The 27146-nt window shown below is 34.1% G+C and overlaps 1 protein-coding gene across 3 annotated transcripts in view; it reads left to right on the top strand.

Annotated features, from left to right (window-relative positions):
• LOC128997896 (uncharacterized) overlaps positions 1-26034 on the top strand; it is a 91422-nt gene extending 65388 nt beyond the window's left edge. For all 3 annotated transcript variants that reach the window (XM_054423687.1, XM_054423685.1, XM_054423686.1), the window contains 10 exons: positions 506-732; positions 2620-2681; positions 4239-4304; positions 8207-8340; positions 9039-9270; positions 12322-12596; positions 17564-17819; positions 19408-19644; positions 21599-21820; positions 22535-26034. In XM_054423687.1, the coding sequence (XP_054279662.1) occupies positions 506-732; positions 2620-2681; positions 4239-4304; positions 8207-8340; positions 9039-9270; positions 12322-12596; positions 17564-17819; positions 19408-19644; positions 21599-21820; positions 22535-22567 (1744 nt within the window). In that variant the 3' untranslated portion in view covers positions 22568-26034. The remainder of the gene's footprint in view (positions 1-505; positions 733-2619; positions 2682-4238; positions 4305-8206; positions 8341-9038; positions 9271-12321; positions 12597-17563; positions 17820-19407; positions 19645-21598; positions 21821-22534) is intronic.
• Positions 26035-27146: the final 1112 nt, after the last annotated feature.

Below are 27146 nucleotides of genomic sequence, written 5' to 3'. Positions count from 1 at the left end.
AATTAAATTATATTATACTGTATACTCCGAACTAGCCCTGGTCAAAGACAAATATATCAATAACTACACAGTACAGTTGGTAGAACATCAGATATTAATCAGTGAATTGCTGGTTTGAAATACAATGGGACCGCAGCAACAAGACTCTTGATAACAAGTGGAGATTAAAATGCACTTTTCAATACCCTACAAATTTGCTCCTTCAAATTCTGTAAACTAACTGCAAGGTTAGATACATGGATCCTAATGATCTGAATCACTTGTTGAAACACTAAGAAGTTATTTGAAGAAAATGCAACTTTTGAGGTACTTCATACTACAATTTAGTGGTGAAGTGCTTACAAATTTATTTGAAATTGATTCTTTTTTGCAGTTTGACCTAATCCTACGCTGGTTGTACAACCCAACCCCAACGTTTTTATTAGTTTTTCAAGGTGATCTAACAAAGTATTTGGTTATTTAAGCTAATATAATAAGGCAAGGGTTATATGTATTTTTTTTGCAGTGAAGACAATTCTTCAGAGGATGAAAATGATGATTTCCCACACAATGGATATCTGTATGATGGAAACAGCAAGATAACTCCTGACCAACAAGTGATATGCAAGTTTGAAACCCTCTCTCTCGATGAAAAACAAAGCTCAAAGGATAAACTTGTACAGAAACTTGAAGCTATTGCAAAGAAATACAAGGAATCAGATACACAAGCTGAAACTGATAGCAAGCCCAAAGGTAAACATTGGATGATTTGTTATTCTAAAATGTTAATTCAAAATAGTCCTACTATAGTATTTTAATTTTTATTCTAGTGTAATTAAATCGTTCTATCGGTTCTTCTATTCTCACCAACATGGAATTAAAATCAGTTTTGCATGTTTTAAGCCATACTTGTGGTTAGAGTGTGGGAAGGTTTGGGATTAAATCCTGCTAGTGACCAATGGATTAGGTAGTAAATTGCTGTGCAAATAATGCTGCGATTCGCTGGTCTTGAGCTCATCATATGATGTATGTGTACATCCACCTATCTATAAAAAAAGATAGGTAGGTCTCAAGCAGTTTTAACTTCTAAGATATATTTATTCCAAATATTAGAGTCTGTTGTAGTTGGAAATGTACTCTTACACCTTAAGGTACGTTTTGTTTGGAGGGACAGGTGCGACTCGGTTGCCGAGTGGCAGTCGCGGGGTGGTAGACTGTTTTGCTTTGAGCGACAACTGCTTCCTGCCGCCGTAAATTGCATTACACAAGAGTCACTTGAATCCTAAATCTGTGTTATAAACGACCTCCTGAAAGAGTGAAAATTGCATGCTGCTGATTGTATTGTAAATGAAAAAATACAAATTACATTTTATACTCCATTAATAACTGAATATCTTCTTACCAAATTATTGTAATAATTGGCATTTTATATATTTACAAAAGACACACATGTCTTGTAAACCAATTTCATCAATAAAAATTGATACATAAAAAAATGTTTTGATACCCAAAGTGGAAATATAATTAGAAGTCTTAAAAGTCTACAATTAAATAATCTGCAAACATATTAAGATAACTTGTAATATCCCGTAATAACTAAAATAACGACACCTTATAGAAAATACCACCAGAAAAGTAACTGTCGCTACAATTGGTTGCACTGTAAAAAAATGATTCATTACTGTAGTAGGTTGCGTTACCATATGAATCCCCAAGGTATCCTGTTGTTGAAGTTAAACTACCATGGTTTTGAAGGAGGAGAATCCAAATTGAAGAGAGTTGAGCTTAATGTCATCGTAAACTTGAAAATTAAGCCATCTAAGCATTCGAAACTATGGTAGTTAGACTATGGTTAGTTACTATGGTAGTTAGACTATGGTTAGTTACTATGGTAGTTATACTATGGTTAGTTACTCATGGTAGTTATACTATGGTTAGTTACTATGGTAGTTATACTATGATTAGTTACTACTTGGTAGTTATACTATGGTTAGTTACTATGGTAGTTATACTATGATTAGTTACTACATGGTAATTATACTATGGTTAGTTACTATGGTAGTTATACTATGATTAGTTACTACATGGTAGTTATACTATGGTTAGTTACTATGGTAGTTCGAAACTACAACAACATGATCACTTGGCGATACTTAATATAATATAACCTATTGTAATTATAATAGTGATCTAGAGGCTATACCACAATGAATATTATTCAACAAGCACACTGTATATCAATAGTGTTATAAAAGGAATTCACAATTTTTATACAGTTCATGTACTCATACTAAATGAAGGCAAAACAAGTTATTTTTTCATCAGTTTGACATGTGGTTGATTTGCATCCATCAATCCTTTCAGGATTAATTAATTCAGCATGAGAACTATTTTAAAATACTGTTTTAAAGTTCCAGTAATGATTTAGAAAGATTATTTTGTGTATTATTATATCATCATACTTTATGCTCGGTTTCTCAATTTTTTTCATATGGTTTTAAAACTATTTCTATTATATTGTATAATCCTATCAATTTGGTTCAGGACCTGTTTTCCCCTATACATTTTATGGTCTTATCTGGTCTGTTAGTTGGATGTAAAAATTGTATCTTAGATTAATTGGTTTGATATTTCTTGCAGGTTTGAAGGCCCGAAGTCCATACCGGAATCGATTAAATGAACACAAACATAAACCATTTGAGGTTAGTATTTACTACGTTGCAATGTAATAAATTATTTAAATGAGGTTCTGTTGCAGTGCTATGAGAATGTTGTGCATTAAATTACGTTGCATTGATGTGGGTTGAAGTTTGAGTTTGATTGCCAATAAAATGGATTAAATTACCCTAATTACCCGTTGTAATAGTTTTACCATATTTAAACATACTGCACTGTAGATTTGTCATTGTTGTGGATCCGTTGAAAACAATGTTCCTATTTGTTTTTTAGTCATACAACATGTACTACCCTGAACAAAAAAGCCACGTTTACACGAGACCAATAGAACAGGCAGGTCACCTGCCTCTAATGTATTTTTTTAACTAATAAGTTACCTGAAGGCCCTGTCACACATGGTGAGTTTACTCGCCGCGACTAGAGTAGCGGTTCCTAATCGGCATGTGTAACATATTAAGTAGTGGCGACTAGCACTCGCCGGCAAGTCAAAATTCACTCACTAGGAAAGTCGGACATGTTCAACTTTTGGAGCGAGTAGTCGCCAGTAGCCGACCTTGAAATCGACGCTGTCCCTACTTGCCATATATCTTTAAGCTATTTCCCGTTTTTTTCTGCATGAAATAGCATTCCTCAAAAATGTATCTTTTTTCTATATCAGTGGTGATACCATATCCAACAACTTATTAAAATTTGGAACGGTTATCCTAATAAAAAAAAAAATATGATTAGGGTCCTTAATTTGCTAATTTTAAAATTGGTATTGATGAAGCACCCTCACGTCTCCCTATCCTCTCCCGAGCCCACTTAAGTTTATTCTCCTTTTTGATTTTTGCACAGATCACTTACGCAAATCTGCAACAGACGTCTTAAAGCATCCCTCTTTAATACCAAGACATTTTCCTCAGCACAGTAATTTCCTACACAACCAAACTGAAGTAGCCGCAACAACTCACCATGACTGGAAATGTTTTACAAGCCTGCGAGTACAAGTGGCGACTAAAAGTAGCGGCGACTAATAGCGGCGAGTAAACTCGCCATTTGTGACAGGGCCTTGAGGCAGGTAGTTTGCCTGCCAACTGGCCTCGTGCAATTGTGGCTTTGGAGATATATTTGGAGATATAATAAACAATTTATTATAAGTAATTAATTGTGATTGTTTTATGTTGATTGCATTATAACCAAGGAATAAAAAGCACGCAGTAAAATCAACAGTTCTTTTCCGTTCTTTCATTACCACTACTTTTTATGGTAATTCCGATATTATTAACTCTTAGCCTAGTCCATGAATATATCAATTATATAATGAAACTATTCTTGACTAACCTAACCAACCAAACTGGCTGATAATGAAAACAATTCTGGTAGTGAATAAACGATATGGCAATAAAAAAGTTGTAATAGTGAATTAACAGAAAAGGACCAAATCAACCCTTAGTATTTGATATAAGCACACTCAAACTTACTTAAAAACTGTTTTTAGTTTCAGTTTATGAATAATCTACTTGCCAATTATTGTAATTTGATCTGTTGTAATAAGATTATTTTCAATATTCCTGTCTAAATCATTGTTTCAACAATTTCAGAGACATGACTTGTCCGTGACCACAGCTCTGGGAAATGGAGGCCGAGTTTTTGTGCAATCACTCGCCGTAAGTAATCATAAAATAACTACAATTAAGTATTTTTTATTGTATATTACATTTTATAAGCCGTTATTATGGTTCGGGCACCATACAATTTTTTTTTAATTCACTACTTCGCTAATATATTTATTGCATTCTGCTTAACCAAAAGTTTGAACAAGTTTAAATACCTCAGTATGAGTCAAATCATGGATTTTAAAATATTAAAAATGTTGGTACAATTTTAAAATCAAACTAGTGCAATATATTTGGTATTGCTCACCACCATAGTTAAGAATTAGTTAAGAATGGTTTTTGAGAAAAACTAAACATGATTTTATCATTAATATTTCTATTTCATCGTATTCCATTTAGTCTACAAAGATATTCTTTATTCTCAATGCATTTCCTGGCCTAACCTAAATTTAAGAGCAATTATATACTAAGGATTGTATTTAAATATCTCCTTTGAGTATCTAGATTTCATTTTAAATTATTATCTGTATGAAATTCTAATTTTTGTCATCGTCCACAGCAAATTGAAATTTAAGCTGCTAACAATTGATTTTGGGGTGTCCCTTCAATGTGCTTATTCAATTAGGAAAATGAAGTAGGCGACCTTAAAAAAATAAATTTATGAATAATTATGTAGTTACACAGTAAAGAAATAAGCTGACCATTTTCAAACAACCTGTAACATTTTGATAGTATCCTGCAAGTGCAACGTTTGGTCTGCCCTATCTTAAAATATGTTGGTTTTCAATCTCACCTTATAGTTGATATTTAATCCTAGTAATGGTGATATGACATATCTGTGTGTACTGGGTTAAGACTTGCACTTAAATCCTGAGGAAACTAAGACTTGATTTAATAAATAGCCAAACATAGTCTTTTAACTATGTAAAGTTTTTTTTTTTTGTGATAGAAGTTTAACAATAATGAGACAGCATTTTTTTAGTTTGTTCCTTCAAAATCCTCATTGAAATTAACTCAACTTAACTTTTTGATTATTCCTAAAGACAAAAAAAACATTTATCTTTTCACATTCCAATTTTAGAAAATAGCTTGTTATTTTGAAAAAAGGTTGTGATCAAACCATAGTTTTAACAAATAAAATCATCAGTTCATTTACAAATTCAATTCAATAATTCCATATTTGAATTGAATAAATCAACAGTAGTCACCTTTTTTTAGTAAGTTTACTAGAGATATATAACACAGGCCTCTGGTAACTGAAGTAACTTTGTTTGTAATTTGTAAGAGTAAATAGTTCTTCGTATCTACCTTATTCTCTTCATTTCTTTACTTTTGAACAGCTTAATAATTGAGCAATTATTTTAATACAAATTATTTTTTTATTGTGCAACAATACAAATTGCAACTACCGACACTTTACTTTATTGTACTTTATTTCATTCATTTGTATCCCTGGATATTTTTAACTATGACATAAAAAAGAAGGGAAAAACACTTTGTTTATTTGTTATCCAAGTTAAATTTATGTTAGAATATTTAGTATTTTTATGAAATTATTTAATTTCCCATGTTTCCGCTACTAAACAAACTGTTGTTTTTGTTGTTGCGACACATAATGTAGAATTACACAGAAATTACAACTGCCCCAACTATGTCACTGTGTTTACTTAACTCCATTTACTGTATGTGTTTGTCTGATTTGATTAAGCTAGGCTATTCAAAATTGTCTTTTGTATTTTATTGTTTAGAGAAAAAATAGGTTACACTCTTTGATATGTAATTTTGTTGATATTGCTAAAGGCTGATTTAACTGGGATAACTTTTTAAATACTGAACAGAGACTGAATGGGCCTGGAAAAAACCTCTTTCAAGTGTTGGTCAGAAATTGGCTTAGAAAAAGTTCATAAAATATTAAACATCATAAAGAAATTATAAATTTAATCGAGGATCAATCTGAGGATTGTTTTCTAGTCCCAAATAGATATTAAGTGAAAGTTGATCAAATTTCTGTCACCAATAAACATTCAATTACAAATTAGATATTATCATTGCAAAACCAGTACCATACTACTGTATCATACCAATATTACAGAGGTACTATAATTGGCCAGAGTATTTTAATTATTAGCATCTTTATGTCTCTATTTAATTTACTGTTATTTAATAACATAGATGGCATTAACAGCCATAGTTAACAAAATCCATAAACACTAAATTATTTAATAACACGGATGGCTGTTAATAATACCAACAACTTTGCATTAATTTATGATCAAAAGAGCAATTTAGTTCTCATGTTCAGTATTTTGTTATACTAGGCTCTAGCCTAAGATTATTTTTCATATTACTTCAAGCTAGGCCTAGAGGTTGCGGCATTATCACTTAGATCAAATCTATTGTTGATTGGAGTATGATCAGGGAGCGAGCTGGTCTAGTGTTAGGGTTTGGAGCCAAAGGTCCTTGGTTTAAAGCCCGCCAATCACCAATGGATTTTATGTATTTAATAATGCCGCGACCCTCTAGAACTGCCTGAAGTAATGTGTAAAACCGTTCCGGGCTAGAACCTAGCATCCTAGGATGTGAAGATGGGAGAAAAAAAAAATTGCATTTGGAGGGATTTGAACCAGGGACCTCAGGGACTGAAGTCCCACACTCTACCACTAGACCAGCTCACTCCCCATGTTCTGCATTCCCTATGCTAGATACATATGCTGATATTCATGTTTTATATCCTTATTTGTCACAGAAATCATCAAATAGCCTTTTAGCGAATTTCCTATATAGGGAATAAGCTATTACCGTAGTACTCATGGTAAGACCTGGACCCGGGACCGATTTTTTGTTTTGTTTTGAGGTCCCTAGAGGCCAAAAATAGCATCCGTTCAAATTCATATATATATATATTTATATTTATATATATATATATATATATGTGTCCGTTAGCGCGATAACTCGAGCAAAAATGATCCGATTTTGATGAAATTTGGTACAAACGTGTAAACCTATGTTTATTCGAACGAGTTCGCGAACCAGCATGATCGGACCATAGGAACAGGGGTTTATGGGGGCTTTTATGGGGTAAAAATGGGTTTTTCCCATTTTTGACCCAAAAAACTTGAATTTTTGAAATTTCTTTCCAAACTATTTTGTAGAGCTTAAAAAAACAAATAATTTAGTATATTAAAGCGTTTTAATGCGCCTAATAGTTACGGAGAAAATTCAAAAAAATTGTAAATTTAAAATTCCCATGTTATTCTTATGGAGGATAAGTAAACTGTTGTAGTTTGCTTATTTATTAACACATTTTTGCCCAAATTTGGAAAATGTTTTTATTTCTTACTAACTATTAACATTTTACATAAAAAAAACACTTTAACCCTCCCTGTTGCAGCAAACCTGAGTATGTGTTAAACTGATTTGATTTAAATAGGGAATAAATGTGATATTTTTAAGGAGACATTTTAGTGTAAATCCAATCAGGCAAATGGAAATTCGCTTAGTCTGCAGGTTTGCTGCGGCGGGGGTATTTTAAATGTTCCTGCATTATACCATTACATAAGAACTTAATTGTTAAAACCCTATATAGCTCTTAATTATTTCAGTTTCTCTCATTTGGTCCATATTGAGTCAAATTTATGAAGTACCGGTTTGTGCATTACCATCCTAAGACAACATTTTTAATAAGACAACATAAAAAAAAAAAATTATACCTTTGGCAATAGCCATTTAAGCTAAATTCATTGGGTTTGCTGGCAGTTTTTAACCTCTGAAGCCAAATGTTTTTGTTTTGGTAGTTATTTACGATTGTCTAATCTCTATGATATATTTTTTAAATCATCCCATGCCACATGATTTTATTTAAGTAATATAGGCTATGATATGTAAAAATAAGTGTGTTTTGCGCCAAACACTGTGTAATACTCTTAGTATCTTCATTTTGTGATTGCTTTCAGGCGGTCGTTCCAGAGCCAGTGGCTAATTTCCCAAAAGATAACATGCTTTTGGATGCAATTCAGGATAAAGACTTCATCGCCAGTTTTATGGACTTATCTTCCGACGAGGCAGAACAGGTTTTCTTGAATTTCATGTAAGTACGATTCCCTGTTATCTATAAAATTGCTTTGGAAAATAATAGATCAAAATAAATAATTATTATTCTTCAATCAGTTTGTACAATATTGTACATGATTTCCTCAATATCACCGTGAAATCACCAAAATCCTCTGAGTTACAGCAAAAACAAGAACATCGTCTGCGGTCACGGTGAAATCAAGAATGTCTGTGGTCATGGCTTAATCGTGAATATTATTTTATATAGTCATTGAAAAATTGTGAAAGTCTTCCACAGTTGCATAGATATAGTTATCATCTGCCGACGTCACAGAAAAAAATCAAGAACTTATTCTGCAAATCGTGAATGTCTTGTTCATTCAACTTGTTCTTGTTGTTATTTGTGTACACAATAACAACATTGTATTTCACAATCGTGGGGTAATTGTCAACTTTGTGTGTGTATCTTCCCAGATGCTTTCTGCGATTGCAAAAATAAAACCTCAGCTTGGCCCTACCCAAACGTGGCCCAACCAAAACAAATATTTCAGGGACTCCAAGACCCCCTGTTAGGTACTTTTTTATTTGAGGAAAGAATCAGATTCCAGATCCTAACAAAATTTAAATTTGGTTTTTACTGACTAATGGGAAAACACCTGTGTAGTTTTGATAATAATTGATCTAAAATGATTTTTTCATCCTTGCACAATCATTACTATATTTGTGATGTTTCAGAGAGCTGGAAAACAAGAAGCTAGAGAGTGAAGGTCAAGTGGTGCCCCAGGATGTGCTGGTTCCTCAGGTCTCCGTCATGTCTCCTCGGTCCTCTCTCACTCCAGCACATTCACCCAACAACCTAGACTTCTACGACTCAAGCTACGAGACAGGGTCGCCCGGCAGTACAGTTGTGACATCCCCTGGCAGTCCTGGACAACCTCGCAGCTCTGTCAGCTCAGAGTCTGATCAGGTGCGCTGGGTATAGCTTCCTTAACAATGTGAAACAATTAAAAGCCAGGAACAAAATCAAAGGTTGCTTAAGAGTCTTCATCACCCTCGGTGTAGTTGCGTTTTGGGAAAGGCTGTGTTGACAGGCAGGTAGTACGGAATCATTATGCCCACCATTCTGGAAACATCATAAACACACGACTGCTAAAGACAAAACTCCGCACCTACGCGCAGCGGCGATCTTCTCTACCTTTAGACATTGAGCAGAACATATTATCAATCTATTATCACTGGCATATTAGCTCTTCCTATTCAGATTATTTTTTGTCTTTGAGAGTCAACCAGAGCGATTCAGCCTTACAAAACAATTATGGACTTGCATGTTTATAATATCAGTAGCTTTTATTTATATTACTGATTTGTTGTTACATGTTTGAATTGCTATAATATTGTTAAAATAAAAATAATAATTATTTAATTGTCATTACTAGGCCAATAGGGTTTTACCGCAAAAACGGGACTAATAATGGTTCAATGGTTAATATACATTTTAGGGTTCGCACCATATTTGTGAATTTCTTTTTTTCATTCTACTCAAAATTTAACGCTGATTCCGAAAATGACGATCTTTTTCCGCAGAAAACGACCATAAACCCAAAAAACTATTAAAACTACCAAAAACCTTTTTTTCCAAAACAGGTCATGTGGGTATTCAAATTAACACATTGAGCGCTGAAAACCTTTAAACAGGCGTTCGCCAATGGCGGCGAGGCCCGGGCGGAGCCCCGACTGAATCAGCGATCGCTATTGGCATTGAAATATCTCAGTAAGACGAATCACAAAAGAGCAGCCAGTGGTGATTGTTCTGCGTTACCCCGATAGTGGATGTAGTTCACTGAAACACCCAAAGGTAGTAGCACTGCCTGTATCAATAACCAGAGTCTTTGTAATATAGCTCGAATAGGGAAAATCTCCGAAAAAGGGACAAAAGCATTGCCAGACGGGATTTTAGGGGCAATTTTAGTACCAACCTACACCAGAATAAAGCTCGCATTCTAAGCTACAGGCTGGTAACGATTACAACGTTCCCCGATAATGGCGTAGCTCACATTGAAACAAGGTTGTTGCTATGCTAACATGACGGGTGCGCCCGCCACTCGCGCTCAATGTGTTAAATGGAATAACAAGTATATTATCACGAATATGCAAGAATGTGTTTGATCCGATGTCATATACGGGAGATAAAAGCAAAAATGTAACAACTTACCATCAGTAATAACCCCAACTCACTTGGGGCCCAGTGGGAGTTTGGGGTTTTGGGTGGGGGTGACATAAAAAGTGGGTAATCATCGGGAGAAAAGGGTAATTTGTTGGATATTTTAGGCAATTAAGGTTTGATGGGTAATAATAGGTAATTAGACATTAGGAATAGGAACTTTCTATTAATCTAGGCTTTCTATTAATCTATTAATATAGGCATGAGGGGAGGGTAGGTCAGGGTTTATGCGGATATGTGGCTATAATACGTGTTTTGGAGTTAGGTTAGATTGGGAAGGTAAAGAGTAGTTGTCCGGGTTGTTAATTGTGTTGTGTTACATCCATATTTTTATTAAACTAGGTATTGGAGTAGTTGGTTAAACAACAAGCATACGATTTAGAAAATGCTTGCATTTTCAAAATTGTCTCGTTTAGTACCAGGTAATAGTGGGATAAACAGGTGAGTTTTTGCCGTTTTCGGGTTATTTGAAGAGTACCTATTCAAAATTGTGCCGCACACTTTTGTCAAAATCTCGCTTAAATGCTGGATCAAAATAGTTTTTGCCTATTCGTAATCTGCTCTATATTCCGGTTAATTTGAGTACATGAAAAATTTTGGTAAAATCAGTTTCTTTTTTGTTTTGGGGCCTATGTTCGTTTTCCGCAGAAAAAGAATGTCATTTTCAGAATCAGCGTTGAATTTAGAGTAGAAGAAAATAAGAAATTCAAAAATCGAGTGCAAACCCTAAAATTAGCCAAATTTGTTACAATTCATTTGTTGATCTTGGCCACACATTTTATTTCATCTTTAAATAATGTAATTTTAAAATGACATGTTCTATTAGTCTGAAATTGATAAAGGCTTTTAATTAGTTAATTTGTTAATTACATATATTATTTAATCCATTTCATTAAAGAGCATTTCACCTTAAACAACATACACAATATGTGCCAATCAATGAATATCAATACAGAAAGAAGCTGATTAGGTGTCGGTGGGGGAGGGGGGGTGTCTGGTAAATGACAAGACGTAAACAACGGCTGGACATTTTGCAAACGGCTAGTAGTATACAACTGTCGCGCGGTTTTAAGCTAATAGATGGTTCATTATTTAGCTGCTTATTGACCAGCCATGGTAATGAGCAAATTCTTTGATCTTTGTTTTATTATTTACTAAAAGAGTTGCTGCACCATTCTACTATCTTACATTGTTTAAAACTATTTTCAAATTGTTTGTATAGCTTTGTACAAATGTTAATTTTTGCTTTTTTGGCCCTAAAAAAGACATATTTTTGATAAAAAATATATCTATTTGAGATACGCTAAAATTTTTACATGCTTTGACTAGAAGAAAACACTTTTTCCGAATTCAGTCACGTCAAATAAGATCGAAAGCAGCTTAACAAAAGGACATGTTTTGCCCTTTTTTAGAGGGGTTTTGAAGACTCTTATCCAAACAGTGATATTTCATACTCATAATCACTAGTTAAGACGTATTGGGACAACATAATTTTTTCACAGGTGTAAGATCCCTGACCCTTATCAATGTGGAAAACTGTGAATTTTATTTTAAAGTTTGCCTTGGGACCCTAATTAATTTGTATCTTTGTAGCATTTACTTTGTATACTGTACTTTGTAGCATTGTCTTTTATTTTTTTACATTTTTTAAATATTTTATTTCAACTAATCTGTGCAACAGGTACGTTTACATAGTTTTCCCAAATAAGATGAAAGAGTATTAATGAAATACTTAAAATGAAGAACCAAATGTATTTGTACACTTAATTTCAGTAAATTTCATAAAAATGATTGCAGGAACTTGACCCTGCAATGGAGACAGTCCGTGCTCAGCTACCAACACAACAGACCAACATTGTCATCATTCCTGCCACAGTGGTGACCAAATCCGAGCCCAAGATGAGACCTCTTGGAGAAGTTGTGAACTACATTTCTACTTCTGCGTCTCAACGGCTGTACGATCTCTCCAAGTCAACCAGCTTCTGTGTGAAACACTTCACGATTCAGTTGGTGCGAGTTGTCATGACCACCAAAGCTGAGAATGCGCCTGATAGGATTGCAGGATTCTGCAAGTATGGCTTTTATATTTAACGTTTACATAATAATTTCTATATCATAGAAATAGAAAGTTGAAATAGCAGTTGAAATATTTTGCATGATAATGCATACACAAGTAAACAAGTCTTGTTCAATAAACATGGTTTAGGTGGGTTTTAGAAACTAAAACCCACTGTCACTGTCCGTCCATGTCACTGTGATGTTCTATTATGAATGTTAATTTGTAATGGGGCCTATGTACCCATGCGAATCCTATCATACCATTTGAGTTTTCACCCAAACAGTATGCAATCATTAGCTTAAGTTCTTTGCGATTTTAGGTTCATACTTAAAGGAATGTTTTTTACTGTACACCTTTTGAGTAGTACACTAGACTCCCTCTTATCCGGACTTCTCGGGACCGAGGCCAGTCCGGATAACGGGTTTTCCTGTTAAATATAATTTATATTTTATAAATTACCAGAAGACCGATCATTGCTCAAGGTGTTTGATTTGTTAAAGAGGTTAAAAAAATAAGTCCTTTAAGCCAACAACTATTTTCAGTTTTGTTACGATTAATTAAGTTGTAAAGTCAATTCCTTTTCGGTAGACATACGCTCATTCTTAGTTTACCTAACAAACTTTTTCATGTGAACAAGCAATCTATATTGAAAATTTCTACTGTAAACTTCAATATAAAAATTCATGATACATACCATCTGTTGACCGTTATTGCGTAAGTCACTGGGATCGCAGAACTTTGCAACTAATTACGGAATCGTGGAACAACCCATCAGTTCCGGCGGCGCATTGTCGAAAACTACGTTCAATATTAGTGTACAATATTTTGCGTTAAAAGACTTTACGTTTTTGAACAGACGTAATGATCCCTTTGGTTAGTAATACATCAAACACCCCAAATGGATTATATAAATCAATGCTCAATAGCATTCATAGGAATGGCCTTTTCCTTTATACTGTACTGTAGATGATTTGTTACAAGCGTATGTTACAAATCATTTGTCACATTTTTGTAAAACTGCCACAGCTACTTGACAGTCCATATGACTAATGGATACAAATATCAAAATTTCATTTTAAGTTATTAACGAAAAATGAATTTTCCCACAACAGAGCCTATCATGGATAATGTTTTTAGCCTAAAACTAGTATCTAACAATTTGGAGGAAATCATAGGAGTCGTTTTGAAATCATTGTGCGCAAACTTTACTCATATTATAGTATAGATATAGGGAACGCAATGATTGCAAAAACGCACATGGCAAACAAACACCTGATCAATAAAGGTTGATGAAATGTTAACATACGTAGATTGTGATGGTGTAACTATTATTTAATGTATTTAAGTGAGGGACAATAAAGTAATATTTGTGGTTCACTTTGGCATTTAAACATTTTATCTGTCCAAGATAACTAACTATATGTTAGTGGTAAATGTGATTGAGTTTTATTGCTTTAATCAAACATTCTGCTGATTTATTTAAATTATAAATTTATTTTAGTTTTTAATACTGAGAAAATATAAATCCATTGGTCAAAATTAAACAATATAGTTATGCTCACTATCTATTTTCTTTGTTAAGTAGCTTCATTAAAGAAAATAGGATTCAGATCAATCTAAGAGAATAGTAGCCTATGTACCCATGCGAATCCTATCATACCATTTGAGTTTTCACCCAAACAGTATGCAATCATTAGCTTAAGTTCTATGCGATTTTAGGTTCATACTTGAAAGAATGTTTTTTACTGTCTGTACACCTTTTGAGTAGTACAGTAGACTCCCTCTTATCCGGACTTCTCGGGACCGAGGCCAGTCCGGATAACGGGTTTTCCTGTTAAACCGATGTCTCCAAAAACTCGTTTTAATGGACCGTTTAAATGCATACTGTATACATCATTTGATTTAAATTTAGGAGAGCATCGTATTTAGAGACATGATCACTGGTCTCAATTCTTTCCCACGAGAACAGTCGTTTCAGTACCGCCCACTTCCTGCTGATCTAAGACTTCCTACGATACAAAAGCACTTGCTGCTGGTCCGGATAAACCGATGTGCTGATAAAAATTGTCCGGTTAAAGAGATGTTATTTCCGCCGAGTGTAGTCCGGTTAAACCGATGTCCGGTTAAAAGGTGTCCGGATAAGAGGGAGTCTATTGTATATTACGTTACTAGTTCTGAAAACAGGTACATTTTGGACGAGTGATGTACGATATTTCTCGCCATACTACTAAACTAGGTTTGTAGTAAACTAATCTAACAATAGCCTAATTGCAGGCCACCAACCTCTTTAAAAAAATTTGACTAAGCAGGCGCTAAACAGCTGTTTTCCAGAGTAATTTCTTGCGTGAAAAGTCTCTTAAAACGATGAAGTGCGTAGAGATGTAAGTTATTGTTGTTTCCCAGCAACACAACAGCAATGTTTTTCGCCCGCCAATAACAGGTTGCGGCATCCTGTTATTTCAGCAAAGTTGCCGAGAGTTTGTTGCCGAGAATTCATTGTCTACGGCTGTTGCGTCCCAGCAATCGTTTTGAATGTGTTGGACGTTATAAAATACTGTCTTGTTTTTTATTTCGAATGTATAGAATCAAATTGATTTTAAATGTAGTTAAAGTTAAAGCATTTAATGAAGTATCTATAGATAAATTAGATATTTGCTAAACTTATTTTTAGTAGGTATTTTAGCAATTAAAATGATAGAATATTTTCCTAATTTCTAACATAATAATAATAATTGGAAAAAGCTATAATTTAAATAAAAATAATGACTTTTTCATTTCTTTAAGCATTATCTACCGTTTTGAAACTTACGTTATTCATAGTTTAACATTAAACTATGATTTCACTCCTCAATAACTGAATGTTTGTAGGTTACTAAAATAAAACACAACACTTTAAGAATTTTTTATGTTTAAAATCAAAACAAGTCATAAGTGTACTGCTGCAATACATTGGTCATTATTTTACAAAAATAATGGAGAAATTTAGTACCTGAGAATCAGCGGAGAACTAATGTGAAAACGCATAAAATAACTCAGATTTGATAGCAAACAATACGTAAACTTCCTGTAAGACTTTTGACCTACGTACCATTCCCACACTCCATGGCGCAACATTACACAGCGCCTGTTTAGTTTATTGCTATTTGGCAATTTACCCGTAACATAACATAACATGTGTAAGTTGCGGCAACGAGTTTAATAATTCGGCTATTTCAAGTCCCACTCCCACACGGCAACTAACTATCGTGTCTGATTGTTGACGCTTTCGTCAAAACTATTATAGTTGTTCAAAAACGGCGTTCTGTTCTGCGGATCTGCCGTGGCATTGTCATAATGAAACTCGAAAGCGTTATTTTAATAACAGGGAGATCGCCGCAACAGGATGACCTGACAACAGTTATCGCGCGGCAACACTGTTATTCATCCTTTATGTTATATAACGTGCATCTCTAGTAGTGCGGCAAAAAATGTTTAACCTACAAAGATTTGTATTGTATAGATTTGTATAGGCTACATCTATACATTCTCTCATGGCTTAATAATTTTACTGTGCAGTTTATCATTCATACATTATCAAACATACCACCTGCTACCATTTATCCTTTCATTTTGATTTCTAATCAAACTTTGAGTACGTATGTATACAGTTTGGATGAAAAGTCCCGGAATGGTGTAATATATTTTTTACCAATATAGATAAAGATAATGTAATGAGACTTGGTATATATACAAAAAGCCATAAGTGTCTACTCTTTTAAGCCATTATCACTTTAAAAGTATCTTTTATCCCTTAAGGGGGAAGGCCCATGAGGAGTCAGACAAAATTCTTAAATAACAGCATAGGTCGAGTTTGGTATCAAATCGAAGGTCTCTGTTAGTTTACAATGCCACAAATCCGAACTAAAACGGACAATGGAGTAAAAAATGACAGCTTTTTAAAGATCCCTTGGATTTGCAATGCTAATTATACTGTGGGGCTTCTTCTAGAAGTAGGAAGAAAATCATAAATGTAAGCATTGGTCAATATGCACATCAGATTAAAGGTTTTTTAGTAGAATAAAATGACACAAATTTGAGCTCAAAATAACAGCAGGGTAAAAAATGGCAGCCGTTCAAAGATTAAAAGTTGCAGATTCAAGAAATATTTGAACGGCTGCCATTTTTGACTTGGTTGTCCGTTTGAGTTCGGGTTTGCAGCAATGTGTTTTACTAAATAAGGCATTTAATTTGATACCAAACTCTACCTATGCTGCTAGACCTATTTAAGAATTTTGTCTGACTCCTTGTGGGCTATCCCCCTTAAGAGGTAAAAAAGTTATAATAGCTTGAAAGGGTGAATGAATGAATGAATGAATGAATGAAATAGACATTTAAATGGCTATTTTTGATATACCAAGTCTCATTACTTAATCTATATTGGTATAATAGTATATTGTGTTAGTAGTCCTGGAAATAAGTGTTTACCGGACGAGTGTGTGCGAGAAGAAGTCGACTATGGGATTAACATACGAGTTCGGTAAGCACATTTTGGACGAGTGATGTACCATATTTTACGTCATACTGCTAAATCGGTACAAATCCTTAGATATTACCACCAAATTAAGGACTAACAATCACTTGTCATAACCTCTGAGAGAGGTTATGTTTTTGTTTATAACCTAACCAGTAACCACTAATCACAAAATAAAATACAGCATCAGCTGGTTGGTGTCCGGTAAAACTCATTACAATACAGTAGTATGTAATGAAACCCCAATTGATTAAGCTGGCGGCAAACAGCTGTTTTCTGGACTAAATCCTTGTGTGGGATGTTCGACAAAATAGTGTAGTGTGGCTTAAAATATATTACACTGTTCCTGGGCATTTCAACTACACTGTAAGAGTGTACTTACTTGTAAATTATAACCCTCATAATCATTTACCATTAATTTCTCACTAGTAATCAAGAAGGCATTTAAGATTACCAAGATATTTTTCTAGGAGCCTGATGAGTACGATGAAGACCGAGATTCTCAACAAGCCTCATGAAGGAGACATTTGGCAGTTGTCTATCTACGCTCACATCCAGTTTCTCACAGCTCCAGACCGTATGCATGAGTACCGCTCGGCACTCAAGACTTGTGATGAGCGAGGACATCCATTGTTGTACATTGCTGCTGTCAAGCGCCACGAGAGACCTTTGATTGCTCGCTATATTGCTGAGAGCATGGCTCAAGTTGGATATAACCCATCAGAAGTAAGTAAAAATGGAAATTGTGATTAATTCTTTGACATTTTATTAGAACAGTGTTCTGGAACCTCTATAGTTCTCTCACTATTAATGTTTTTAGTGCAATCTAATAATAATTTAATTCTGTTTTACACTGTCAGGGTTAAAGGTCTAACACTTATAACAATTTATTCATACTAGAGGTCGTCCAGTGGTCGAAAACTCAACCAAAATATGTAATGTACAAGATTCTCTATTTTCACCCTAAGCTGTAAATAAAACATGTGATTGGAATTTCTTCCATTTTTTTTCTGTTTATATTTTGTTGTTATTTTGTCACAAGCATGGAAAACCATAAGGACCATGTTAATTTTTAAAAATTTCAAATTAATTTGTTGTACTTATTTTTGAGCCTATTTTAATTTATAAAGAGATTCTGCACATCTACAGGAAAATAGCTTTCTAACAGTATGCGAAGATTTTCTCTGTGATGCACAGGAGCTGAGAAAAAAGGTTTTAAAGAAACATGCTTGCCTATTATATAGATAAGAGATTAAACAATTCAAAATTTTACCATTAGTAATTTTCATTATTATGACATATGAACAAAAGAAATCTTAGATTGAATCCAAAATAATAAATTATAAGAATATGTTTTATCTTGTTGCTGGACAGTTATTAGTCATCGTCAAAATATAAGTTTTATCAATTTATCCATTTACAGAAAATAACGATATGTGGTGGTTAGTTTTGATAGATTTGATTAGGTTAGTATATTTTCATTATCAACTTTGATGGTTTAACAATATTTTCTTATAGCAGAGGATGTTTTCTACTTGAATTCATGTTAGTGTAGGTTCGTTATCCTTTTTTAATATACCAATAGGTTTTAATCTGCAAGTTTTCTAAAATGCTGACCTGGAAATTTTGAACCAACAAAACCTTGAAATGTCCAAGAGTTTACTTTGCATGGCTTGCTGGACACCCTGGTCTCTGTTCATCAATATTTCTCAAGTTAAAATATAGGTTACATGGTGTTGACAAAACATTAATTTTAACACTTTTCAATTTTGTATTGCCGTTTGAAAAGCAATATTACTGTTGCACAGCAGTGTTTCCCAATCTGTGATTTTGTTGGACTCCACAATCTTCAGTGGGAAATATTGTGTCAATTAAGCATGTAGGGGGGGGGGTTTAGGGAAAGCCTCCCAACAACACTGAGAGTCACACCACTAGATATGGGGGCCGAACCGGCAGTTTTTGGGAAGAGGGGGTGTCCAGGGGTCTTCCCCAGGAAAATTCTGTGTAAAACATTTAGATAGTGTGATCATAATAATACTGATTTAGTCTGGCGAGGCGCGGGATTGGTAGAAGACTGCTGGACTAAATCAATGTTATTATGATACCGCTATCTAAATGTTTGTGTATTCGTACCATTTTAATGTTTTTTATGTTCATGTCGTCCTTGTTTTAATTGTGTCTCTGACAAGTTGCAAGCTTTGAAAATGTTTTTGCAACATGTAAGCTGATGAGCAATATTAATCGTTGGACTATTTGACGGAGGTATGTAAAACCTATTATTGTCTTAATTAATGTTCCTGAATTATGATTACAGCCAATGGACGATGCTGGTAACACCATCCTCCACCTTGTGGCTGAGCAGGGAGATTCCCACATGCATGTGCTGAGTGAACTGTTGATGGCCGTGGGTCCCAACAACAAGCCTTTGCTGAATGTCATGATGCCCAACTCTGTAGGTCAGACCCCCATGCATGCAGCCGCTCGCTCCCCCTACACTCAAGTCACCACTCTACTGCAGCTGCTCAAGATGGGTGCCCAACCCTTGGACTTGGTTAGTAATTCCAGGATAAAATAATTTATGTCTTCCTCCAAACATACAAGAGGAAATTATTCATAAATGTTGTTATTGCACAGTCAAATTTACAAATTATATATTTAAATTAAAACATTTTGGTTGCCATTGCTACTTATGTGGAAAAGTAGGCCCGGAGTGCAGTAAATCGTCGATTATCCAAAACAATTGGCGCAGATAGGTTTTCGGATAATAAATTTTTCAGATGACAGTGAACTTGGAGATGCTCTGTGCAAAATATGTAAGGTTACAATTACAAATAGTGATGAAGGACTAAATTGTGATGGTTTTTGTAATCTATGGTATCACCCAGCCTGTGTGAATGTTGACGAAAGAAAATACGAGATAATTAACGAAGCAGCCGACATTGTGAAATGGTACTGCAGCACTTGTGCTACAAACATAGACAAGTTAGTTAGTAGTTCGGAGGTTGAAGACGAAATCACCAAACTCAGGCGTGTAGTTTATAATTTAGTTACACCTTTGTAAAAGGCATAGCTACTGAAAATCTGGCCATTAGTTCAAGACTTGATGAAATAACCAATATAAATGTCAGACTGGAAAATTAGGTTAGACAAGTGACATGTGGGCGTAAGCCTAGAGTTAAGGATTCATTGGATGTGTCTACAACTGCTAGTGACATAAATAAAGAAGTAATCCATGACAATTTGACTATTCCGAAGTGACATAAGACAAGGTAAAGACATATGTGTTGGATTCTGACGTTCAAGACTGTGAGATACAGTAGTGCAATTGAAAACTAAATACAGTTCCTACAAATCGTTCAAAATAGGTGTTCATCATGATGATTGGTCAAAACTTATTAACCTGGAATTTTGGCCAAGTGGGACCCTGATTCGTGAGTACGTCCCTCTCAAACCAAGGTATGTACATAAACCTAAGGGTTATTTTATCTCAGACACTAAAAAACCAATCATAAATGAGTCAATAATGCATAACGAAGACCCTAATGAAGTTATTTCCCCAAATAAAATATATAGGCCTAATGGCGAAGATCTACGAACTCTATTTTTGAATATAGAAGGACTTTTAGACAAAAGCAATATTCTTAGCCACTTTGCTCTAGAAAATTATATCAATGTGATAGCTATTAGCGAACATTGGAAAAGTCTAGATGAAATAAAACTTCACACAGTTGATGGTTATAAAATGGCCTCTGCTTTTGGGAGAAGTAATCACATAAAAGGTGGTGTGGCAATCTACCTTCGTGACAATATGGACTACACACCCCTCGATGTAGCCTGGTTGTGTGATGAAATAAATTTTGAAGTAACCGCGCCGCGGTCTCTTTCACACTTTGCAGTTCAAAGATTGTCATTGTTAGTATTTATAGATCACCCCTAGGCGACCCAAATATTTTTCTGGAAAAACTCTAACAATTTTTGTACTTGCTATCTAAGTTTAAAAATAGAAACATTCATTGGAGGTGACTACAATGCTCATTTTGACATTACAGCAAATCCTACTAAGCCTACATTAATCAAATGTTTACTGAAGCAGTTTAATTGCCACTTTGCATACAACAAACCGACTAGATATGATGCCTGTCTGGATAATGTTGTAATTTACTGGAAGCGGGAGGGTTACGATGTTAAAATAGTTAATCTTGATATCTCGGATCACTCGGGTATCTTACTCTCTTGTCATGTTGATGGTAATTCACATGTGATACCGAAGCCTGAAGCTTTAACATTTAGGAACATCAATCAACATAACCTACATAAGCTGAAAATGTTACTTGACTCAACATCATGGGATGAAATTCTTTACAATCCAATTAGGCCTAGTGCTTAAGAAATATTCAATGATTTTAATCAAAAGTTACTCTCTAGTTTCAACACTTGTTGGAGGAGCTAGAGGTTGTCCGTAAGATGCTCCAGGGTCCAATGTTTAATGGTTGTTGTTGTTGTAGGATCAGTGTGATATGACTCCACTGCACTACTACATACAGGGAATGTCCAGTAGAGGAGGTTGTCACTTGGAGGAGCTAGAGGTTGTCCGTAAGATGCTCCAGGCTCCAATGTGCCTCAATAAGAAATCCATGCAGATCGTTGAGCGGCTTTTGGCTGATGGTTCAGTCCCAGCCGATGTTGTCAATGTCATTGTGGAAGAAGTCAACAGAAATTGCTCCAAGGTAATACTAATAATAATAATGGTGTTTGTATACCTGCTTTTGAGTGGTTCAGAGATCCTTTTGTACTACAGTACTACATATGAACCATGTATCAAAGTAAATGCCTAAAAAACAACTACACATGACATATATTAGTTAACCAAGTATCATCATCATCTTTGTACATTTTGCTCATCTTTCGATCATGCAATATTCACAGATGCGTTCTGCACCGCAATAATATTGCCAAAGTGAAAGCTTGACATGAGTTTGGTTTTCTGACTTGGTGCATCTGACTCAAGCTTTTAGACTAGGCATGGCTCAGCTTGAACATTGAGCAGCTCGCATACCTCTAAAATAGATAAAAATATGTCGTGTTTAAGAAAATATTTTGGATTTTGGTAAAAATAAAATCAGGCAAATAGAAATTCACTTAGTCTGCTGGTTTTTGCGGTGGGTGTATTTGTTAATATTTTCCTGTATATAAAGTTAAATTTATATAATAATAATAATAGATTTTAAAAATTACCTATTCCTGTGAATCTCACAGTAAGACCTGGACCCAAGACTGATTTACTTGTTGGTTTGTTTTCCCCAGAGCACAAAAAACTATCCATTCAAATTCATATCCATGGAAAATCGCTGTGGCAATATAAATTTGCTAAGTCTGCAGGTTTGTTGTGGTATTTTGTGTTTGTACTTTTTCTAATCAAAGTGTTGTATGTTTGGTTCTAGGACCTGAGACCCAAGAAGATAGACAGGCGTTAGTGGATGTCATGTGTTGAGTGTTTCACACCCTAGTAAAGTTACATGGAACAAGCTGTGGGAGGCTCCATCTTTACTATTTCCATTTCACACAACAGTCTGCTTGTTATTCAGTACAAATTTATCACCACAATATGTTAATTTTAGATTTAGTTTAGCATATTTTTGCCATCTAATTTTACCCTTCGGTATGCAATGGTTTTTACTTTACATCCCAAATTAGAGAATGGGCTGGTAAATTTTTGTAGGCTTTTAAAATCTTTTAATGTCAAAGGTTTTATACAGAGACGCTTGTCTTGCAGTTGAAGACGTTTGAAGTCTCTTTACAGTGTTTATGCAAAATTTGCATAACAAATACACATATTGGGAAACAGATGAAATAGATATTGTATTTTATGTCCTTACGTCAAATGCCTCATTTAGAAAGTACACAAGATCTTGCAGCTTGTTTCAAAATGAAAGTGATGCAGATTCTTGTAGTCATAGTTAAGTCAGTTAGTGTCTTGTACTGATTTGAGAAAATCAAAGTTCTTTTGAACATACGAAGAGAAATATTTTTATAAATATAAGTCTAGTTTATTTTGTTGAAACGGAATGGGCAGGTTATTAAACGGGTAAATTGTGAGATTCATAAAAACAGCTTGTAAAGTGCTAAACAATTTGTTTTCAACAATCATTTCCTATAAGTTGTGTGTTAAGCAGTCTTAGTGTGTAAATGTTCCAAATTATTATCAAGTTTTATAAAACGTAAAAGTGTTAATTCATTCAGAAAATTGCTGAACAGATTCTTGTTTTCATTACTCTTGGTAAGCATTTAACTTAATTTTAATATTCATCCTAAAAATGGGAATTTTTTGAATGTAATTAACATTTCACTTACCTAAAACTTGATCTGCTCATCCAAATGTTATCGATTTTGTTTAAAGCTCAATTTGGCTCTAAAGTGTAACAAATTTAATATGTAATTGAGTACTGTAGTTGTAAATATAATACAGTGTAAAACAAGATAAGTATACAACGTGAGGGAGGTCCAATGGGGGCAAGATATACATGCTTTTCTTACTAAACATCCGCTTGAACATTGGGCTTTAGTTTTTATTCAAAGCTAGTTAAAACCTAGTCTTCCGTACTTAAGTGCGATATTGACAGATTCAGTACACAATATTTTCAGAGCATTTGAAATGGATTTGTTTTTTTCCTTTGTATCACAGATTAGGCCATTGTAGTATAAGGCAGTGGATGAGTTGTTATTTTGACATTGAGGTCATTGAGGACATTGGATTTGAGGTCCCATATTTTAAGGGGGTAAAAACATCAGATGTACGCTACATTACATATTGATAGTACACCAATACTAATGCTATATTTCTTAATTTTATATATTTGAATTTTACCAACATAGTGACTCTCATTCTGCCATGATTTTCTTTCCCATATGGATGTAAAATATTATTTTATCTCATAAATGTTGACAACTTTATCCTAGAACTGCCACACTCTCTGCCTGTCAGTGACTATACATAGTGTATAATTTAGTTTAGTATAAAATTGTCTTCATAAAAGTACAAGTTTAGAGTTATATCTGCCATCAACAAGGGACTATTTAATTCATATATAATAGCCAAAGTTTTAATGTTTTTGGATTTTACTTGACACTGTAAAATTTTAAATAAATTTTTGAAACTGACGGACCAAAAACACAACTCATCTACGGCTGATTGGCTACAGCTATTGAAGGTAGTTTTTTCAATCTTTTATTGCTGTGCCCTCTCAATAAGTCAATTCTCAACGCAGCATTCGGCTCCTTGATTCATACATTGAAACAAACATAGAATATCCTAGAGGGCAGATAAAATTATTCAACCTATATTCAAGCAGATGTTAAAGAATAAAGGTAAATTTTTAGTGAAGGAAATTCAGGAATTCTCAGAAGAAGAAGAAGTTTATTAATCTAAATAATGCATTGTTAGATGTTTCAATTTCACCAGACCGATGCTTGAGTGCAATAAATAGGCTAAACACGAGAATTGAAGCACCTTGTATCCACCAATGTAATTTATAGGCCTATGGTACCATTATTGTTAGTGTCAATTGTTAAGTTTCAGCAGGCTGTTTTATTTCCACTAAATGTCTTTCTTGTATGTAGCCTTATACGATTGTTGTTTAATGTGGCACAAAAATATATTTTATTGTTTAAACCTTTGTTGAAATGCATGTTGTTGTTGAATCTTACATCTGGGTAACATGTTTATGTATTTTATGTTTCTTCTTGCAAATTTATTTGAATCAAAGACTTTTTTTGGTTAGTTTAATCTACGGTGTTTTATCTCACTTTTTTTGTCATGACATCTTTTTTGGACTGCAACTTCATGTAGCCCTTAAACATATTGAGGATTCTCAATGTTTTTAATCTTTCATCACTATTTAAGTATATTAAGTATTTATGTTCATATCTTTGATCTCAAATTTACTGTTTCACAAACTCAACATTTTGATAACTTCACTTCAAAGAAATAAAGAAAATGTTGCGAGTAAGTGTTTGGTGACGGTTTTATAATGATTTCAATTCCACAACAAAAATTGACTCAACAGGCTCATTATTACTCTTACCCGAAGCTCAAATAAATTAGCAAGAAACTAGTTGTGATGTAGTTGGCTGGGAGCCGGTACGATCTGTCTAAATGTAAGACCTAACTGTCTGTGATGTTGCTTGTTTTGTTGTTAGAAAATTATTAATGTTGATAATCTGTTTGTAGATATGTTGAACTAACTTTAGTGTTGGTTTACACATTCCACCTTTTCTCTTTTTTTGCAAATGTCTTGTAGGTGAAGCAGTGATTGGACAAGGGTTGGCAGGATACTGAGACTGTTAAAAAGTCCTATTCTGTTTTATTGAATGGAAAAAATTAATACTTATTTTTGAAAATATGAATTTGCCTGTTCTTGGGCTTGTTAAAAAGACTGCTGTTGTATCGCTACAAATTTATAATTTAGTAATCTGAAATAAATCTTGAGTAATAGCCATATTCTCATCTAGTACACATCACAAAGCCCTAGCCAAAAAAGAGGAAGGGGGAAGGGATAAGGTTGAAAGGGCTTTGCCATTCTTAATGTAGCATCTCTTATTATGTTATCTATTGTTGTACATTATAAATCAATTTAATCGGTAAGATGTGAGAAACTATTTTCTTACTGAATTATTTTAAATATGCCAATAATGAGTGATTATTGAGTTGTATATTGAGATCAGATAGAAGTGGAGTTCTAAGGTGCTGGTTGCCCTGTAAGGTGGGATAGCATTGTTTACGTTAAAGTCGTCAAATGCATGGTCGGATGTGGTGATTTTGTTATCGATGGATTCTTGTCAAACATGTTAGTTGTTAATCTTATTTCAAATTTATGCTAAGTTAGTGTAATTTCTAGATTTCTAACTAAATGTAAATGTAATAAAAATTATTTTTTATTTGAAATGTTTAGATGATTTTGTCTATCCAGTTGCTACCTTTTATTGAGGTGACAAATTCTTAAATAGTATATTTCAAGTACCGAAAGTGGCATTTTCTGGTGCGCGTTTAAGGCAAAGATGAACATAGGCACACCAGATTGTGAGTTGAAGCTGATCATGTGTGAGTGAGTTTCACGTAAGGCAAAGCTGAGGACGGGAATAATTGGAGCAAGCATCGAAAAATCACTTTTGGTACAAGTTATGAATGATTCTTTTCATCAATTATGTCTGTTTCTGTTTGCAGTTAAATGGTCCAACCATGAGAATAGGTGATTTAAATAAAAAAAAAAAAAAATCACCTTGTGCTGCGTGCTGCATACATTTGATTTATATTTATTTACTGAACAATTGAGATTCAGACTAGTTAGAGTTTAATTGTGTAATCAAATGTAAGTAATAATTTGAGGTAACATATTTTAAATAAATTACAGCAACCCATTCAGTTATCAAAACACTATTAGAAAGTTTATCTCAAGAAAAATTTTACACCGCTTAAAGTTGTACCACTACCAAAATAGCATATAGTGCATTATCAAATTTGGATTTATTTGAAGTTGAAAGCTGAAGATCCAATGCAAACATTGGTATTCCTAACCTAACCTAATCCTCAGATCGGGTAGATGACCTCAGAAAACATGAATGAATGGTAGTGATTCTTACTTTGATTTCACAAAGAACGTCGGGATTAGGGAAGGTAAGAAAGAGTACAGTTAAGGCACACATTTCGCACCACGGTCTCACTGGCGCCCCAGTCAAGGGGAGCAGTTTACCTCCTCCCGGAAACACTACTGGCCATAGTAATAAATTGGAGAACTGGTTGAGAGCAAGGGTAAATCAGCTGCCCGTTTTTCCTTTGGTATAAATCAAGGCTTAGGAAACAATTATTTTCTTTGATTTCAGCTGTCATAAAAAAAGCTATTTTCTGTACGTTGCTATTAAAATATGAATATAATTTTTTAGAAATGCGATTTGATTTTAAAACATTATACTGTTGAGTCACTGCAAGTTAAAGTAATACGTGGCCACCTCTTTCTACTTACTGAAAATAAAATAACTGAGGGAAACTTGGACCTTATT

The sequence above is a fragment of the Macrosteles quadrilineatus genome, unplaced genomic scaffold, assembly GCF_028750875.1.
Source record: "Macrosteles quadrilineatus isolate MER2022 unplaced genomic scaffold, UCM_ALF_1.0 Scaffold_7__1_contigs__length_78375512, whole genome shotgun sequence".
NCBI classification, from domain to species: domain Eukaryota; kingdom Metazoa; phylum Arthropoda; class Insecta; order Hemiptera; family Cicadellidae; genus Macrosteles; species Macrosteles quadrilineatus.
This window is presented reverse-complemented; position numbering and strand designations above follow the sequence as displayed.